Source organism: Elgaria multicarinata, chromosome 9 (genome assembly GCF_023053635.1).
Source record: "Elgaria multicarinata webbii isolate HBS135686 ecotype San Diego chromosome 9, rElgMul1.1.pri, whole genome shotgun sequence".
Classification (NCBI taxonomy): domain Eukaryota; kingdom Metazoa; phylum Chordata; class Lepidosauria; order Squamata; family Anguidae; genus Elgaria; species Elgaria multicarinata.
Window position 1 is genome coordinate 22,486,187 of NC_086179.1, and position 19,761 is coordinate 22,505,947.

Genomic DNA, 19,761 nt, shown 5'->3' on the forward strand with positions numbered 1-19,761 from the left:
AGTGATGGCCACCGATCTGGATGGCTTTAAGAGGATGAGAAGGCTATCAATGGCTACTAGTCCTGATGGCTATATGCTGCCTCTACTACTAGAGGCTGTGTGTTTATGTACATTAGTTGCTGGGTTTCCTGTGGGCAGCTCGTTGCCCACTGTCTGAACAGAGTGCTGGACTGATGGACGCTTGGACTGATCCAGCATGGCTCATCATATTCTTAACAGCTCATGAGTTATTTCGGGGTTGTTTCGCTATCAGGACTAGTAGCCACTGATAGCCATGGTGATCATGCAAACTGGGCCATTGTCAAGAAATCTGGCACCGTATGTTTTTACCAACTGGAACCTAAAACAAAGCCCAATTCTTTATAAATCAATACTGGTATGAGTTGCCCTTGGGTTTTTTGTTTTGCTTGCAATAATATTCTGAAATTATCATTTTGTTTTAATGTATTGGGGCCAACAGTCAAGAACAGTCCTAAGAATATTTACTAGAGAGGAATTCCTATTGAATTCAGTTGGGCTTACTTTTGAGCAAACATGCACATTCTACAAATCATCCTAAACCTGCAACAGTAATCACATATTACTTAAACCAACCTTATTATGCAATTTCCTGAAACAAATGAATTCTTGACATATTAATAAACAATTTCCAGGTTTCAGGAATATCCATACTTCAATGACAGCAGCAACCATGAAAATGAGACTAAATGAAGACATGGGTGTGGATGAATGAATAGAAGCTGTATGGTTTCAATAAGCTTGAAAGCATGTGCTGATGCGTCAATTAAACAATTCATCACAGATCAGAATTGTGTACTTTCATTAGGTTTTAATCAAACCTGTTTGAGAGAGAGAGAGAAGACTGCTCAAAGCAGATTGCAGAATTTAGGGGAAGCATATTTGTTATCTCTATTCACATTTTGAGAAGTGTTCTCTATCTTCATCATGCCCTCTACATTCCCCCAACCACATTTCCTTATGATCACCACATTTCCTTATGTCTTTAAGTTATCAGTAGGTCAGAGATGTCTGATGCCTTGTGAACTGCCCAGAGAGTTTCAGCTATTGAGCGGTATAAAAATGCAATAAATAAATAAATACCATTTCTCTTAAGTCACAATACTAACCCAGCACTGTGATCATAGCCATGGACAGTCACTTTCCTTAACCATGCTCCTTTTCTGAATATGAATGGTAGCACAGTTTTCCCTTCTGCTCCGTCATTAACTTTGCAGCCCACTTATTAGTTGCCAGCATGAAAGGGGTCCTAGCACCTACATACATGTGACACGCTCACACGTAATCATCTGTTCCCTTCTGTCCTGTACATATCCCTTTGCTTTTCCAGCACAACTCATGCAAGGACTCTCTGAATCTTTATAACTTGCATAGACAGTGTTCCATCTTTGTTGTGAAAAAAGTCACAGGTAGCAACCCTGAAGTAAAAATGGTAGTGGAGGGGAAAAGACACACTATGCCATGGTGGTTAAGCATCTTGAGCTAAATGTTATGGTTTAGCGTGTCATGTGAACCAGGACTTAATGCATTGTGTGAACCATTCCATAGTGGCCCCCATAACCACAGTTTAAACACACATACTAACCATTTGCTGCAAAAGGTTTAGTGGCCTAACCATGGCTTAGTGTGTTGTCTGAACAGGACCATAGTAACAAACTTACTGGGGCTGTTATGAATAACTATGAATATTTATATTCTATTAAGAATTTATACTGGTATTGTATATACTTAGATGAGTTTCTAATCAGATATTTTTTAATTGCAATAACATATTTAAAAGGGTTTTTAAAGTTATACAATATAACTCTGGAGATGGACAGCATATGCAATAAATTCCCTCTGAAGCTTTTAGTTGAAACTCTTGTTTTTCTCTAAGACATGTGATGTACTAATAAACATGTTCAAACATGTTATATATAGCATTAAGGAAGAAATCCAAAATACCAATCCAGCAAGACTTGATTGGAATATATCTCCTAGTAACACAAAAAGCAAAAGGAAGCCATGTTGGTCCACAAGGAAAATCCTAAAGCCCAGAGTCAGGCAATACTTTAACTAGGACCAACCAAAATGTCACTAGCGGTCACTGGGTCAGAAATTGTCAGCATCAGATCATTTGTTAGCTTTTCCATCTAGAAACAAAGTAAGGAATTCTATGAACACACGTTTTCTGTTAGGCTCCTAAAAGAATGAAAGAAAATACATTTACCAATTGAAGAAGGTGGGAACTTTTATTTTAACATGAGAAGCAACTTGAAGAAAACATGGCTCCAGTTATAGTGTTAGTGGAAACCTAACTGGTCCCTATCAAAGTAGCGGCTGAGCAACTTGGTATTATACAGTACTTACTCCCACAAATTGCTGGATCATTCAACATTCTTCATGTCCTCATTTACTCTTGGCCTTACATTAGTACAGAGCATAATATTCATTATAAACCTCAAGTATTGCTCTATGAACACAAAAACAATGTTCTTATCGAGAATATCAACAGACACAGCATTAATACTAGTACTTTTGAACAAGGAGGAACACGAATGGAAAGTGAGCTCATCAGTGGGAACTATACCCTATATCACCGGGGGATAAATCTTTCCAGAAATGGTTCATTCCTCAAAAACAAGTACTGTCTGCAACTTTAAACAAAATGTCAATAAACAGTCCATGAAATCTGCTTAAATTTGTTTGATCCAACCAACTGTTCCAGTGCTTCTCGGGAACGATCTGCAAAACAAGGATGAAAAATACAGTTTTTCAATATAAACAAATAGTTTGGGGAAGAGGAATGGGTCTCATGTATCTTCCTACAGGATCATTGTGTATGCAACTGAATGCCAGGTCAGTAAATTGCTGCTGCTGTTTTCTGGATGAATGTTTTGTTGGATTTTCCAGTTTGTCTAGCCTTCCCTTCTGATATTCTCCAAGCAGGTCTTTAAGGCTGCAATCCTATACATACTTTCATATATATACTTCTGAGGAGGCATGCATAGGATTGCACTATAAGTCATGTTTGTTTCAATGAGCTTTTGGTAACACTGGAACATACAACTTCCAATTTTTCCACTGCTCTTTTCTGCTAATTTTAGTTCTTTTGCTGTTCTTTGGTTTTTATTTGGATTGTTTTAAAATTGTTTTGCTATTATGATGATTTTAATCAACTACAAACCATCTTGAAATCCTTTTGGTGGTGGTAGTGGGGGTAATATACTATATTATTTATTCACCTGTTGTTGGTAGGCATCAATGGCACAGGAGAACCAGTGGAATTCCAGCATCTCTAGATGTTTGCCTTGCAACACCCTAATCCAGAGCTCCTCTCATACCTTCCTTCCAATGCATGCCCGCAAACCCTAGTTATCTACTTGGAGTCCTGCCCCACAATGGTCTGAAAGCCCACATGATTCTAGTCCCAAGCACTGCCTGGATTTTAAATTGTATTGTAAACTGTTCTGGGATAGACTTTTATGAAGTTTACAAACATCTTAAATGAAATGGGAGGCTACCTGGAAACTATTATATAAGCTGTCCAGAGCTCTTTTTGAAAAACAGGGTACACAAGTAGCTTCCCAAGTAGCTAGAAAAGGCTACAGTATGTCAGGAGGATCATGATCCAAAGGGAGAGGCGGGTAATAAATAAATAAATAAATAAATCATCATCATCATCATCCTGACTAGTGTCAGCCTATCAATAATTCTTTTGGGGGGAACCAATAGGGAAAGTCATCCTCCCTTCCAGTCAGTAACAAGTTCTAATGGTTATAGGTAGCTTGATATTTTTTTCTTGACATTTCTCATCTGACTTCCATTTCAAAGCCTGTTGTCCAAATTAGCTAGGCCTGTTTACCACAGGCAATGCTTCAAATCACCTGTTACAAGTGGGCATCCATGGAACAGAAGAATGTATATCATTGGACAGCAAGTGAGGACAGCTTCTACAGCTACATCAGTCAGATTCACACACCGGTCCATATGGATCTCCTGTTAATCAGAGTGAATACTAACATCAATGACCATTACAAACAAAAACAGCAATGAAAAGAAACCCCTGTTAAATCAATTAAGAAATGTAATATATAATTTACTAAGAATGCTTTGTATTTTATCCTGGTTGTGCTTTTTATATTGTATTTTGTATTTGTGTTTTTAACTTGTTGGTTGTTTTATGATGGTTTTAATTTTTGTGAACCACCCAGAGAGCTTCGGCTATTAGGCGGTATAAAAATGTAATAAATAAATAAATAAACTGGAAAAGTACCTTTAAGTTCTTTGAACACATTCCACCAACAAGTGCTATTACACCATCATCAGTAACCTGGAAAAAGAAGGTTTCTTGTCGGTACACTACATAAAAATACAATAATTGTGCACTTAACAATGCAACTTTAAAGCAGTTCTGGAAGAATACATATAACAAGCTTCAGTCTGGTTTTCTTCAGTTCACATGAAATCAAAATAATTCCTCTCCAATTGACTGAAAAATGTTTACACACACACACAATTTTTGGGCCCTAAAACAGGCCTATAATGCACCCTGCATAAAAAAAACCACCAAGGAAAATACAGTAAAAACGAAATGAAAAAGCAACAATAAAGCACTGATGCATAATCAGCAAGGAGAGACAGAAATTTCTTACAAACTGAAAACTACGTAAAGTTTTAAAAGTATCAACAGCTTAAAAGCTAAAAAAAGGAAGGAAGCCACCTGAACTTCTCTAAGGAGGGAGTTCCACAGTCTGGTTACCATAATAGAAAAAGCCCAGTCTCATGTCCCAATCAGACATACCTCTGAAGGAGGTGGGATGCAAAGCAAGGCCTCTGTAGGTGAATGCAGTGGTGGGCAGGATTGTATCAGAGGAGGCAGTCCTTCAAATATCCTAGTCCCACACCACTGAGGACTTTACAGGTAAGAACCAGTGCTTTGAATTGCACCTGGAAATAAACTGGAAACCAATGAAGATGAAGAAAAACTGGATGACATGATCAGAAAAACAGTTTCCAAAGATCAAGTTTGCCACCACATTTTGCACCAGTTGAAGTTTCCAAATGCTTGTCAAAAGCAGCCCACGTGCAGAGCACATTAATAACCTGTGACAAACCAAACTTCCTCTCTCTACCCCCTTCCCTCTTTTCTGGAAATATATTTTGACAAAGAATATGTCAGGCTGAGTTAGACCTCAAAATCTGCATTTGTGTACAAATTCCAGGTGGACTCAGCATTATACAGACATCTGGAGGATTTTTATATTTGATGTTGCCTCAATCCAGAAGGAGAGGGGGTAAGAAATTAATTAATTAATTAATTATTATTATTATTATTATTATTATTATTATTATTATTATTATTAACACCATCTGTCTGATCGAAACTATAGATTGGTCAGTTTGAATCATCCCCCAGCCCCCGGACCTATCCAGCCCCCATAAAAACACCTGTATGTGTGAAATCATTTCTTTGTCTTTCAGGTAGTTGGCAAAAAGTCAAAGCAAGATTTTCCATACTCAGGAATCTCGGGTGGATCCTCCCCATTGCCGCTGCTGCCATTCTTAAGCTCTTTTGATGCATTACGCTTAGAATCCTGATAAGTGAGTGCTTGTGAGCTAGTTTAATATTACATGTCATTTTTAAAAGCAACTGACTGTTCTGAACTCCTCTCTGCTTGCTTCTTTATTAAATATATTACATTGAAAACTGGAGTTTATTTGATTCTCTAGCCTGTACTAGAAGTTGCCCTACCCATGCCCAGGAGTGCTTGGCAAATGTGTTAACTTGTTTGTTAAAGCAGTTTAAAGTTTCCAAACCCAATGGAGCGCCTCTCCCAGTTTGAACCTACCCATACATACAATGAGACCCTCCTCTGAGTGTCTCTTCTCAGGGAGGTTTGAAGGATGGCAACAAGAGAGAGGGCCTTTTCAGTGGTAGCCCTCCAATTGTGGAATGCTCTCCCCAGTAAGGTCCATCGGGTGCCAACCTTGTCACCCTTTCAGCACCAGGTTAAGCCTTTCTTCTGTTCCTAGGCATTTGACAACGTATGATGGGCTTCTTAATGTATCAGTTGAATTGTTTATGGTTAACACTGATGTTTCAGTTGTTTATGAAGTTGCGGTACTTTAGTAGGTAATTGGTTTTAGCTGTTTTAAATTGTTTTACGTTTTTGTATTTTTTTTCATTTATATGTCGCCTTGAGTCATTTTGTTTTGAGAAAGACATCTAAGGAAGTTAATAAAGAAATAGAGAATAAAGTGGGTGGGAGAGAAAGGGGCGAGTTGGGAGAACCAGATTTACAAGCCAGATGTCAGCTATTTTGGAAGCTCAGTACAATTTAAATAGAAGGTCCAATTTTGTGGCAGTTTTAGAAGTAGACAGTCTGCTACAGAAGCAGTGCAATCCCTGACAACCACCTTGACACAAATATATGATGCAGGAGACAGCATAAGAGACACACCTCTGGTTGCTATTAGGCCTAGAATGTAGGTAAGTGTGTGTGTGTGTGTGTGTGTGTGTGTGAGAGAGAGAGAGAGAGAGAGAGAGAGAGAGAGAGAGTCTGTGTGTATAAGAGGGAAATTGTTGTCTCTTGAAATGTGTTACTTCTCAGTCACATGGATCTAATCTTTCCATCTTTGTATTTTAGAAATTACAGAACCAATGTATAAAACTGGCTTATTTACTCTTTATCCAGAAAGATGCTACCAGATCTATAGTTAATATTAAATGTCAGTTGTACATCAACATGACCTAAAGCTTATTCCAGTTGGCATATCCACACAAGTACTGGCTCCAGGTTTTGAGGGGTCTTCTGTCAAGGTCCCTTTAGTGGCTCCCTCTTCTCTTCCCTGCAATCACCCACTCGTTTTCACTGCCTTTGGGCCCAATCCCCACCACTGCTCAGAGAAGAGGAGCAGATGAGCAAGCAGCCAGGAGCAGGTGATATTCTTCTTTTCACAAACACCCACCCCATTACTTCCTGGCTCCCTCCCTCTGGGCCAAAGGGATAAGAGAACGTGAGCAGGTGGCAATGGCAAACAGAGCAGTAAGGGGGTGTCTTAGTGGTCAAGTACCCAATAATGCTGACCTCTGACACCAGCCCTGATTTGATTCTTATTCCAAGCAAGAAAGAGAATGCTTGATATTTCTTTCCATGGAAGGCGATTATTACCTAACCCCTAATAGAAATCAAACTAAGCAAAATTAAGACGTTGGTCAAGCCAAAGACTCCAGTATTACCAATTTTACTTTTATCAGTAGATAGTTATCATTTCACATGATTTTAGTTGCAAATCCCAAAATATTGATAACAATCAAGAAAATTATGAGACAGTTCTCAATTTTTTCTTTTTCATTGCCTATGCCATTCTGCAAGATGTATTTTTATTGCCACCAATCTTACCTGGGTAGATGAGAAGTCCACGCTGTGTAGGGACCCACAGTTCTGTCCAAGTGCTTGCAGTGATGTGTCTGTGATGCTGGAGCATCCACCTATGTTGAGTATTTGTAAAAGTGGGCAGTTGTGGGCCAGGGCGAGGACACCACTGTCCGTAAGATTGCTGCATCTTTTAAAATAGACTTCACGCAAATAGGGGCATGATAAGGCCAGTGCTACAACACCTGTTGAAGAGATAAAGCAAATCATTCTCATCTACGCTATTATCTCCAGAAGTTTGAACATAAGAGCACAAAAGAAGTCATTACTTTAATGCAGCGTATCAAAACATTTTCAGCGTGAACATCAAAAAGTACATGCACAAAGGTTTATGCCAGAATAAATCTGTTCGTTTAAAGTTGCCCCAAGACTGTTGTTTTTTCACTGAGCTATGGACTCTCCACAATACTGCAACACTTACTTAATTTTTAAACAAAGAGAACATTCACCTTGTCGCGTCACATTCCCGCTTCCTTTGTTTCTATGACTCCTATTCAACTACCATCAGCTAAATACTTCCCTGAAACTTCGTATTCACTATCAAGAGCTCATCCAGAGACAAAAGTGATGTAATTGCATCAAGAGCCAGTAAGGTTCACTGTAGCCTTACTGCATCCAGTACAGAGCAGGAGGATAGACGCAGGTGATCTTTGCCTCCGTGCTCCTGCTGTTCTGCATTTTGGCTAGATGGTCTTTATTGCCCTTCTAGCTGGGGCTCCGGAGAGTGGGAGGGAAGGGGGCTGGAAGGCCTGGGGATACAGCATAAGCCAGCCTCCACACTCACAGATATGCCTGCTTTCTGTCCTCTCTGAGGTCAGCTTTGCCTTGGAGAGTCAGCCAGTGCAGTTCTCTCTGCTAGCTGAGAGGAGGAGGGGGCATATTCCTGGCCCTGAGGTCAGAGCACTGACACTGACTTGGATCTAGGAAACAGAACTATCCTATGGCCACGAAGACTCTATCTAGGGCCCATAGGATTGCTCCCTCCCTTGATGAAAGCTATTTTCTTTTTAAATCGTAATTTGGAAAAAAACAAAACTGAAATATAATTTAACTTAATTCCGCCAATGTCTTTTCAAGTAACTAACACAGAGAAACATACCTTCTGAAGTGATGGTTAGTCTGGTTCTTTTCCAAACGCTCAAGTTTATTTTTTTAAGCTGCTTGCAGTTACAAAGGTGTTGCAGGCCATTATCTGAAATATCACAGTCTCGAAGGTCCAATGCCTCCACTGCAGGGTGCAATACCTAAAATGCAAACATGTCAGTCAAATTCTCTATGGTGGAGCACAAGCACCCTCACAAATTACAAAGTGCTTTTAGTATCTGTCACAAGTTCCACCTGAGGATCCCCTCTCTATAGCACACACAGGTATAAAAGTGGACTGGGTTGGAGGTGGATGATTTCAAACCATTTGGAAATATTAAATATGCAGTGCTGGTATAATAACTCTCAGTGACATTTCGTGTTTTTTGAGCAGCTGCCACTCAGAAGCAGAGCCTCCTAAATACACTGCAGTGACTAGATGTTCCCCTGGTCCACTGAACCCGATTCTTGCCTCTCACATCCTTACAGCATATCCTCAGTTGTGGGCCTCTTGACTTCATATGCATTTTGTCCACTTAGGAGCCACTTTGCAGTTATTAATCTAGTCTTGCCAGACCCAGAGGAATACTGGATTCAGTAAAAGCTAAGGTCAGCTATCATGGGTGACTGGAGCAGAAAAGCTGATTCCGCGTAACCTCTGTCATACAGTGACGCTGCATGTGTGAGACCCTGGCGGCCCAGCACATGACCAAGATTGGGAGCAAAGCGATGGCATTTGTTTAAAACAGAGGTTGGAAAAGTTGCTTTGTTATTGCTTTATCTACTGTCATTGTATTGGGTGTTGTGCCTCAATAAATTGCTTAATTCATTTCAGTTGCAATACTGAACCACCAGTGGTTCCTCTTACTGGTCCAGCCTCATCCACTGGGATGCAATTTCAAAACCTGCTTTTCAGGGATAAAGGAAAAATTCCAGTACTAAACCTAAACTATTTTTGCTTCCACCATGAAGTTTGCAACTCTGAAATTCTCCACCCCAAGGACATTTAACAGTATAGTAAGAGGCTCAGATTTTAATTTGTGTCCTGTTATACTTCCAATACCTCAATGCCCATAAACATTTGCAAGTGGATAATATCCTGAATACTCTGTTGACAATAGTCTATTAACAAATTTCAAATATTTGCTTTAAAATTGTATTTAAATTCTATTTAATCTCACTGATGTAATATACCACTAAAAACTCATCTTATACCAGGATTCCCTTATGGCAGCCTTCCCAAACCTCCCATCCTCCTGATGGCATTGGAGGGTCCGAATGTGGAAGACAGAAAGGGATGAGTCATGTTGGGAAAATAACATTCCCCCAGCTATCAAAGATGTCACCCACACTAACAATCCACAGGAAAGTACTGGTGGTGTTCTGGGGCACACTCCTGAGTTCACATACAGTGAACCCCAGTTTTAGAACATGCCCCAGAAAGTTCTACATGACACTGAGATGATACTGCAGACGCACTGATGTGGAAAGAGTTCCCTGAAGCTACTGTATTCTAGCATTCTCAGACTAGTCACATGATCTATTCCTGCACAACCCAGTTAAGCGATGATGACATCATTGTTAGCATCCAAAAATATTAGTAAGCTCTAGACTTTTTGGTAACATCAGAAGAGTAGTTGCTTTTCTGGATTAAGACACACTGGTCTCAGTTTCCAGAGGGTTAGTCTACTGCAGCAAAAACTACAAAGAATCCTGTAGACCTTAAAGTTGAATACATTTATTACAGGTACATATACACCTGGTTTGGGCAGATGGGTAGGGATTGTCAATGGTGAGGTCAGACGGAAGTAAAATGCAGAACATACAGAAAATGACAATCATATTGATTAAGAGGCTCAGTTCTATCTCCTGGGGTTTGAATCAGGATAACACTGTTTTGTGCTTTGTTTTAAAATCACACTACCTGCATTAATTGGCTTACTCAGTGTCAGCAACACCTGTTTTGTGAATGGCCATGGTTAATAATGTCATGGTCACTGCCTCTACTTCATGCATTTTATTTCCCTTTGACCTCACTGTTTACAATCCCCCATCCGTGTGTGTATACACACCTGTAACTCAGAATAACGTGTTATGCATCTAATTAAGTGGACTATAGTCCACAAAAGCTTATACCATAATAAAATTTTTAAGTCTTTAAGTTGCCACAAGACTATTTGATACTTTTTTTGTGTGTCTCAGTGTTTTTAGAAAGCTTGCCTTTGGGTGCAAGCCTATTAAAGTTTGCTGTAGGGGTTCATAGTGTATCATCTCCTCCAGGATATGCACCCATATTCTGTTATTACCTTAGTTGAGAGCTGATGTAAGATGGGTCAAAGATGGCAGGAATGGCTGTAAGGAATAATGTATTTCTATTTTATAAGACACAATGATGAGAATGTGGCAAAAGACTCATGGTCTAAATGGAATCTTACCATACTAATATTTGAATCAGTTATCCGCCCCTGGATACTCAGTAATTTAATCAGTTTATCTTTTATGTTGGGAGGCAAAGGCTTAATATCTGCAGCATATCTGGATAGGTTTCTTGTTAAGCAATCAAGGCATCTGAGGAGAAACAAGGAATGAAAAGCACTCGTAAGACGACACACTTTCTTGGTGACTGATATGAATTACGCAAGAATACAGCCTTCCCCAGTATTAAAGTAAGATTCAACATGCTGGCTGGGAGATGCTGGGAGTTGTAGTCCAATATATCTGGAAGGCGCCAGAATGAGAAGGCTATTTTCTTAAATTGTAAGCAATATGGATATACACACAAAGAGAGAGAGAGAGAGAGAGTACCCACTGCACATATTGGTGTGTTTCATGATAAAAACACACGAAAAAGAGGAATAGATATTAACAAACTTTACTTGTATAATAAAATATGACTTCAAATGAGTTTTAATCACAAAAATGTTTCTTATGGCTTCTGAATGGTAAACAAAATTAAATAATGATGTAGACTGGGGATTTTCAAACTGTGCTCCAGGGAATTCTGAGGTTCTCTGAAGTTTATTAGGAACTTCTCAGTGAAAAGATCAGTAATAGCAGTTATGTGAGAGACAGTTTACCCAACAAAACTTTCTTCCCCTGCTAATGTAGCCATTAGTGGGTGGGCTCTAGGCCAGTATTGGGCAGAAGGTAAATCTCCAGACGTTTTGTACTTCAACTCCCAGAAACCTCTGCCAGCATGGCCAATGGACAGGAATGCTGGGAGTTGAAAACTCCAAAATCTGGAGATCTACTTTTTGCTCACTGCTGCTCAAGGCACGCTCAGTTTATGTGAAACAGTGTTCAGACACAATGGCCTGAAAAGTGCCTTGCACAAACTCAGTGTGCACTCTTGAACATGCCAAAGCTATTTAATAGGAACACAGGAAATTGACTTATACTGAATCAGACCCTTGGTCCATCTAGCCCAGTATTGTTGACACTGACTGGAAGCAGCTCTCTGGGGTTTCAGGCGGGAATATTTTTTTGTCTAACTGGAGATGCTGAGCATTGGACCTGAGATCTTCTGCATGTAAAGCATGTACTCTACCACTGAGTTAAGGCCCTTCTCTCTGTAGTTGGACTGGGGGTCAGGCAATCCAGGTTCTAGTCCCCACTCGGCCATGGAATCTTACTGAGTGACTTTGGGCCAGTCACAGACTCTCAGCCCAACCTACCTCAAAGGGTTGTTGTGAGGATAAAATGAAGAGGAGGACTTTTGTATGCTGCCTTGGGTTCCTTGGAGGAAAAAGGGTGGGATCTAAACGCAATAAATAAAATAAAAGAGGCAGCTGCCTTCTACAGAAGATGCTGAGGGTTGGGGCAGTAGCTGCCCCCCGCCATTCTCTCTACCCCCAACCCAAGCTAGTCTATTGCTTTCAGGTGTATTGGAAGATGCTGTCCTGTCACCATCTTGTCCTTTGCCTCAGGTGGCAAAATGTTTTGGATCTTCTGCAACATGCATACATTCTATGGTATTTGTTTATTGCATGATTATTTTATTCTTGTACTTTATATTTTGTATGATATTTGTGTTTTTATCTTAATCTAAGTTGCCCTGGGACTTCTCTATATGCTCTATATACTCTGTCGTGGCTGCTCAGTTGCACCCTGTTGTTTATATGATGCAGCCACCAACTCGCAGCCACATTGTGCTATTACCTGCGAAGCTGCGCTTTTTCGATGTGTCGTTTTACCACGAGTTTTTACATTTCTCTGATGTCACCATGGTTGTCTGTATGTGTGTCAGTAGTGGCTTCAGTTTGGATTAAGGGGGTGGATGCCAGAGCAGGGTAAGCATGGGAATACAGGGTAGGGGACGGGGTGGGCTGAATGTTTAGTAATGGCCACCATGGCAATATTAAAGTCTGGAATGAAAGTAAGGCCAGTTATTATGCAGAACATATTAATTCTGCACTATAGCAGTGCAGATGCGCAGATACAGGCTTTCAAACCTACAATATTGCGCAGAGTTGCCAGAAAACAAACAAACAAAAAGGTCAGCCTGCACTCACTCATGCCATGTAACCCCATCGATGCCTCTTTGCAGCAGCGATGTTGCAGGGTTTGGGGGGAATCAGTGGGTAAAGGGGTGCCATAAAGAGACACACACACCCGGAGACATATTTGAAGAGCAAAACACATTTTTTAAAAAAATAAACCAATAAACAATACAATTGACAGAGTGGATCAATAGCAGATGAATCAATGTGGTTAGAGATTCCCTGAAGGCAGAAAACCACTGGGTGAGACAAACTCATGGAGAATATGCCTGCCATTGGCTATTAGGCAGAAGATTAAATGCAACCGCCACATTCAGAAGCTGTATAGCTTTGATTGCCATGTGTGGGTTGGGGAGGTAAGCAGCTGAGGTTGGCTATTACTATTTTGCTCTTCTTGTGAGCTTCCTAGAGGCATCTGGCTGGGCTGTTGTTAGTGCTCAGATCCAGCACTAACTATATTTATGTAAGTTAGATTAATTATCCATAAGCAAATAAAATGGCAGATCAAATCTGCTCTCAGAGACATTTTCTATCTAGTACTATTGCTCCTTTGTTTGCTTGCTACCAGTTGTTTAGTATGTGGTTTTTTTGACGCGAAATGGTTGTAGCCGTTTGTCGTCAAGGACAAACAATATGAAATTATCAGAAGAGCCAGCAGCAGGACATAACATCCTTCCTCAAGGTCTTGTGGTTTAACTTGAGTGTAGCAAAGAGCAGTAGTGCACAGATAGGAGTAAGGGAACCAGATATGTTAAAAGCATCAAAGCTGCTACTGAAGGCAAAGATTATTTTCTTGAAAAGCAAGTCTGACGCGTGACTGAAACAAATGTACTTGGATTCTGATCCGATGTTTCCACTTGTAAAGGTCTTCTGATACTGTGACACAAAACACATTAAATTGTTAAGGTTGCCAACTGACCAAAACATTCAGCCCAGCCACCACCCATGCCTGTAACAGTAGTTTAATCTACAGAAATCAGCAGGTGAAGATCTTCAACAGTAAGGAGATGAGTATCTACTAATATCTGCAGATTAAGGTGCGGTTAAAGACATAGAAGAAAGAATCAGAACAAAGTTGAACGGTTTTGTGGGTGCAGTATATTGTATCCCTAGTTTTGGGATAAGGAAAGGCTATTGGCTAACTAATTGGATTTCGATTATGTCAGCTGAGGTGGTGGCCAGAGTTTTGGCATTGGAATGGATTATTGAAATCAGGCGAACTTCTGCCCTTGTTTCGTCCGATTCTCTTTCAGGATTAGTAGCTATTCAGTCGGGAGGTGTAGATTGCAAGAATAACCTTTTAAATGAAATATGGGCCATGTGCTCTGAATTGTGTTCAATGGGAATATAGACTGGCTTCTGTTGGAACCCAGCTCACATTGGCATATTAGGGAATGAAGTAGTGGATAGTACAGTGAAAAGAGCCTTATATAGGTGCTTTGTTGATGTTCAGTTGCCCTTGTCATGCCATGAAATTAAGAGCTCCCTGCAAAGGGAGTGTGTACTAAATTGGCAAAAACAACAGCAACAACACTGGGAAGACAGTAACATTGGCCGTAGAGCTTTTTCCTTTTGTCTGAATTTATGAAGTTTTAGATTGTTTAATCAGCCCAGTCGAGCTCAGCAAGTTTGTGCTTTTCGAGTGTTGTCTGGACATTGTGCAACTCAAAGCAATCTGTTTGATATTGGGCAGGTGGAATCACACCTCAGTTCAGCTTGTGGAGTAAGGGAGACAGTTGATCATATGATATGGGATTGCATAAAATATTTGGGAGAATGGGAAGCTTTCCTTCATTCGTTAAAGGAGAAAGGAACTCCTGTTGGAGACCTGTGTGTTCATCTTAGGATTCCTGAGTTTCGATCTTGCGTGATCTCTGCCATAGGCATTTTTTTGCTAGTTAGTAATTTAGTCGGTAGTTTGTAAATCATTTGCCTCGCTGTTAGAAGTAAGAGGGCCTTCAGGCCTTGCTTCACAATAAAACCCCAGAAGAAGAAGAATAAGAAGAATAAGAAGACGAAAGTTGGAAACTATAATACAAAACTTTACTCGAGGGTAAGCAACAGGAAGCTGCAGGTAATTTACCTGAAGGATTGTCTCCTCCCATATATACATTCCCAGACCCTAAAATCATTTTCAAAGGGTGCCACCACAAAATTAGGTCAGGTGGGTGGCCACTAAGAAGGCCTTTTCAGTGGTGGCACCCTCGTTGTGCAATGTCCTCTCTAGAGAGGTTTTCCTGGCGCCTATGTTGTGGGCTTTTTGGTACCAGATGAAGACTTTTTTATTATTATTCTTGCAGGGGTTTTAGTCCTTTAGTTGTTTGTTTAAAAGTGTTACTGTGTTTTTAGAACTTTACACTACTGGCTTTTACTCTGGTTTTTACTTTGATTTGTTTCTGTTATTTTAAACTTTGAAAGGTTTTTATATGATGTTTTATTATGCGGTTGCATTTTATGGTTTTAAGTTTTATGAAAAGCCCAGAGCGCGTTGGCTATCAGTAAAGAAATGTAGTGAAAAAATAAAGTGATTAGGAATGACAGGTTCTATGATCGCATGCAGCAATGGAAAACAGTAAGTCATCTGTGAGAAAGAATATTAGTAGCCAAAACATGTACATCTGTCTCCCATAACCTTGTGCCCTCCAGACTTCAACTCCCATCAACCCCAGCCAGCATGGGCAAACATCAGGAAGTCTGGAGGGCACCAGGTTACAGAAGGCTACTCTGGATGTTTTGGACTACATCTCCCAAGGATGATGGAAGCCAAGTGCAACCGTCTCAAGGGCATCAGATGGGGGAAGGCTGCTCTACATGATTATTCAGAAATAAGCTCTGTAGGATTCAATTAAAGTTACTACCCAGTAAGTGTGCACAGCATGAAACACTAAGAGCAATAACTTCAGAGGTAAGCACTGGGACAATATGGACAGCAGTTAATTTCTAACAAAACACCTCAAAAGACCTCTGAGCTTAATCCTGCCTGATTATGAAAGCCAAACCTTTGCACCTGTGTGCTTCTCTTAGCGGGGTGCTTTCTGTACTTAACTCATGGGTGCCATTGCCAACTGAGAGGAATGGGGAAGAGACCCAGCATAGTCAATGCTTGTAGCTTGAGAGAAAGACGCCTGCAGGTGAAAAGGCCAACTAAAATGATCAAGGGGCTGGAGCATCTCCCCTTTGAGGGAAGGTTACAATAGCTGGGGGGTTTTAGTTTGGAAAAGAAAGTAAGGGGAGACCTGATAGAGGTGTACAAAATTATGCATGGTGTGAAGAAAATGGATAGTGAGACACCCCCACACACACATACCCCTTATCCCATGAAACTGATTGATGGGAGATTCGGGACAGATGAAAAGGACTTCTTCGCACAGTGCATTGAGCAGGGGGTTGGACTTGATGGCCTTATAATCCCCTTCCAACTGTACTATTCTATGATTCAGCTATGGAATTCACTACCATAAGATATAGTGATGGCCAGCAAATGAATGGCTTTAAAAGGGGGATGGATAAATTCCTGGAGGAGAAGGCTGTCAATGGCTACTAGTCCTGATGGTTATGTGCTACCTCCAGTATCAGTATATAAGCCTATATACACTAATTGCAGGGGGAACATGGGTGGGAGGGTGCAGTTGCACCCATATCCTACTTGCGGGTCCCTGGTCGACAGTTGACTGGCCACTGCGTGAACAGAGTGCTGGGCTAGATGAACCCTTGGTCTGATCCAGCCAGGCTCTTCTTATGTACTTGTGAATCTTTTGAGAGATAAAAGCATGACTCCCAAAGAATGTCTTGATATTGTTTTAAAGATACAGATACCGTGGCAGGCCGACTCGGGGGTGAAGGGGAACGTTCTCTGTACATGCGCAGAGGCACTCTATTATTGCTTTGTTTGAGGGGCTGGACAGTGGCTCCGATTAAATCCTAACCGGGGGTCATGGCACGGGAGGGGGGGGTGGCTTAATGGGCGGCAATGGAAAAAGGCACCGGGCTGAGGGGGCATAATAATGAGTAGAGAGGATCAAGGAGGGATGAAATGGGGGGCTGTGGCATGTGGGAGGCAAATCTGTGGGGCGAGGGGAGCTATCCTGCGAGGATCCCGTTCACACCACGGGCCACTTACATGTCTAGGAGGGACCTAACAGAACCTCCGCTGAGGTAACTCATCGCCCGGCCTGGACAGCTTCGCTCTTTTCCTTTCAGGCCGTGAATTTGGTGGGTCAGGGAGCGTCCTTCAATTCGTCAGCATACACGAACACAGCTTATCCTATTTGCCTTGTTCTTCGCGCTCAACTCCGCTGGTGTTAGCGAAGGGGTTCGGAATTTTCACAGAGTCCCTAGGCGAGAGCAGAGCATTTTGGGAAATGTAGTTTTTCCCAAATTCGGTGGGCTCAGGTTGTTTACTGCTTCTCGCTGAGAGTAGGAAGCCCTGCTGGAGGCTATATAAATAGGGCAGAGGAGTAAGGTGGTGGGCGTTTAAATAAGTTCTCCCGTTCTCAAGCTAACGTCAAAATAAGCTCCTCAAGTTGCAATCCTAATTAGAGGGAAAGACCAGCTGCAGGAAATGGGCGCTTCCTTCTAAATAAGCGTCCTTAATGGCTGCTGAAGATGTTTGAGCTAGCGGGGATGGCGAAACTCACGGCAATAATGAGAGAAAAATCGACTTTAAGATTTATAACTGAATGGGAACCTTTTGTAAACTTTATGAAGGGACAAGAAAAAGATGACTTGTATATCTGTGGATCCAATCAATAATGTAGAACATGTTAAGAGAGAAATTAGAGATTTGGATTTGACAGTGATAGAGTAAGAAAAAAATAACATTGTTACATATTTTTTGCTGGGGAAAATATTGGAAGAACATTTTATTCTTGTGTTTTTTGTTTTTGCTTTGTTTGATTTTTGTGGGTGTGTTTGTCTATATGTATTATATTTTGCTCTGTAGTGTCTTTTATTTATTGGTGTTTGGAAACAATAAAAAAGATTAAATTTAAATAAGCGTCCTTAGGGCAGCTCTCTAAAGTGGATCCAGTGGGAATTCATGCGGCTTTTGGTTCAAGGCGCAGAATATTAAGTGCGTTGCGCAAAGCCATGTTCTTTACCAAGTTTGAATTTCATCTGCAACTGTTTAAAAAGCAGCCCTCAATTTTAAATAATAATAATAATAAAAAACTATCAACTACAAATATGCCTGGAATATTATTGGGTCCTGACGTGACGTTAGCAAGATACACAGAAATGTAGTTAGGTAGGACGTTCTGTAGCATGGTGGTATGTCGTGGAAGAAGCTTGGGTACCTGGAGCTCAGCAGAAGTGAGGCATCCACAAATCAAAATGTGGGAAAGGAGAGGTCAGTCAAAGCAGCCCATAGGGCAAAACAGGAGGGGCCAGAGGCCTTTTTCTCAAAGTTCCACATCATGGGTGATGAAGGGTCATCCTTAGAGCAAAACTCTCACGACCGTCATAGAATCATAGAATAGTAGGGTTGGCAAGGGCCTATAAGGCCATCAAGTCCAACCCCCCACTCAGTGCAGGAATCCACCCTAAAGCATACCTGACACATTGTTGTCTAGCTGCTTCTTGAATGCCTCTAGCGTGGGAGAGCCCACAACCTCCCAAGATAACTGCTTCCATTGTCGTACTGCTCTAACAGTCAGGAAGCTTTTCCTGTTGTCCAGCCAGAATCTGCCTTCCTGTAACTTGAGCCCATTATTTCGTGTCCTGAACTCTGGGAGGATCGAGAAGAGATCCTGCCTCTCCTCTGTGTGACAACCTTTCAAGTATTTGAAGAGTGCTATCATGTCTCCCCTCAACCTTCTCTTCTCCAGGCTAAACATGCCCAGTTCTCTCAGTCTCTCTTCATAGGGCTTTTTTCCCAGACCCCTGATGATCCTGGTTGCTGTCCTCTGAACACGCTCCAGCTTGTCTGCGTCCTTCTTGAATTGTGGAGCCCAGAACTGGATGCAATACTCTAGATGAGGCCTAACCAGGGCCGAATAGAGAGGAACCAGTACCTCACGCGATTTGGAAGCTATACTTCTATTACCGTATTTCTTCGATTCTAAGATGCACTTTTCCCCCCATATAAACATCTCTAAAAATGGGGTGCGTCTTAGAATCGCAGATGTGTTTATTATTTCTTAGAATCAAAGCTTTTTTTCTGTTGGTGGTACTGAAATTAGTGTGCAATCGATGGCGTCTTAGAATCGAAGAAATATGGTAATGCAGCCCAAAATAACATTTGCTTTCTTTGCAGCCACATCACAGTTGGCTCATATTCAGCTTGTGATCTACAACAATTCCAAGATCTTCTTGTTTGTAGTATTGCTGAGCCAGGTATCCCCCATCTTGTAACTGTGCATTTGGTTTCTATTTCCTAGATGTAGAACTTGGCATTTATCCCTATTAAATTTCATTCTGTTGTTTTCAGCCCAGCACTCCAGCTTATCAAGATCACTTTGAAGTTTGTTTCTGTCTTCCAGGGTATTAGCTATCCCACCCAATTTTGTGTCATCTGCAAATCTGATCAGTGTTCCCTGCACCTCCTCGTCCAAATCATTAATAAAAATGTTGAAAAGCACTGGGCCCAGGACTGAGCCCTGTGATACCCCACTCGTTACCTCCCTGCAGTTTGAGAAGTTTCCGTTGATAAGCACTCTTTGAGTCTGATTCTGTAGCCAACCATGAATCCACGTAACCTAGCCCACTTTTAGCTAGTTCAGAATATCATGGGGCACTTTATCAAA

At 41.1% G+C, this 19,761-nt stretch overlaps 1 protein-coding gene across 1 annotated transcript; it reads right to left on the reverse strand.

Annotated features, from left to right (window-relative positions):
- Nucleotides 1-1,581: 1,581 nt before the first annotated feature.
- On the reverse strand, nt 1,582-17,258 carry AMN1 (antagonist of mitotic exit network 1 homolog). Its single transcript, XM_063134949.1, has 7 exons — nt 17,139-17,258; nt 10,955-11,087; nt 8,536-8,680; nt 7,404-7,621; nt 4,274-4,330; nt 3,885-3,996; nt 1,582-2,742 (listed from the first exon to the last, which is right to left on the reverse strand). The coding sequence occupies exons 1-7, from the start codon at nt 17,180-17,182 to the stop codon at nt 2,669-2,671; spliced, it is 783 nt and encodes a 260-aa protein (XP_062991019.1). The 5' UTR covers nt 17,183-17,258; the 3' UTR covers nt 1,582-2,668.
- Between the last annotated feature and the right edge of the window lie 2,503 nt (nt 17,259-19,761).

Coding starts and splice junctions, on each gene's coding strand:
- AMN1 (XM_063134949.1), bottom strand. CDS start 17,182: ATGAGTTACCTCAGCGGAGGTTCTGTTAGGTCCCTCCTAGACAT. Junction 8,681..10,954: donor CTGATTCAAATATTAGTATG/GTAAGATTCCAT, acceptor TTTGCATTTTAG/GTATTGCACCCTGCAGTGGA. Junction 3,997..4,273: donor TGTGTTCAAAGAACTTAAAG/GTACTTTTCCAG, acceptor TCTGATTAACAG/GAGATCCATATGGACCGGTG.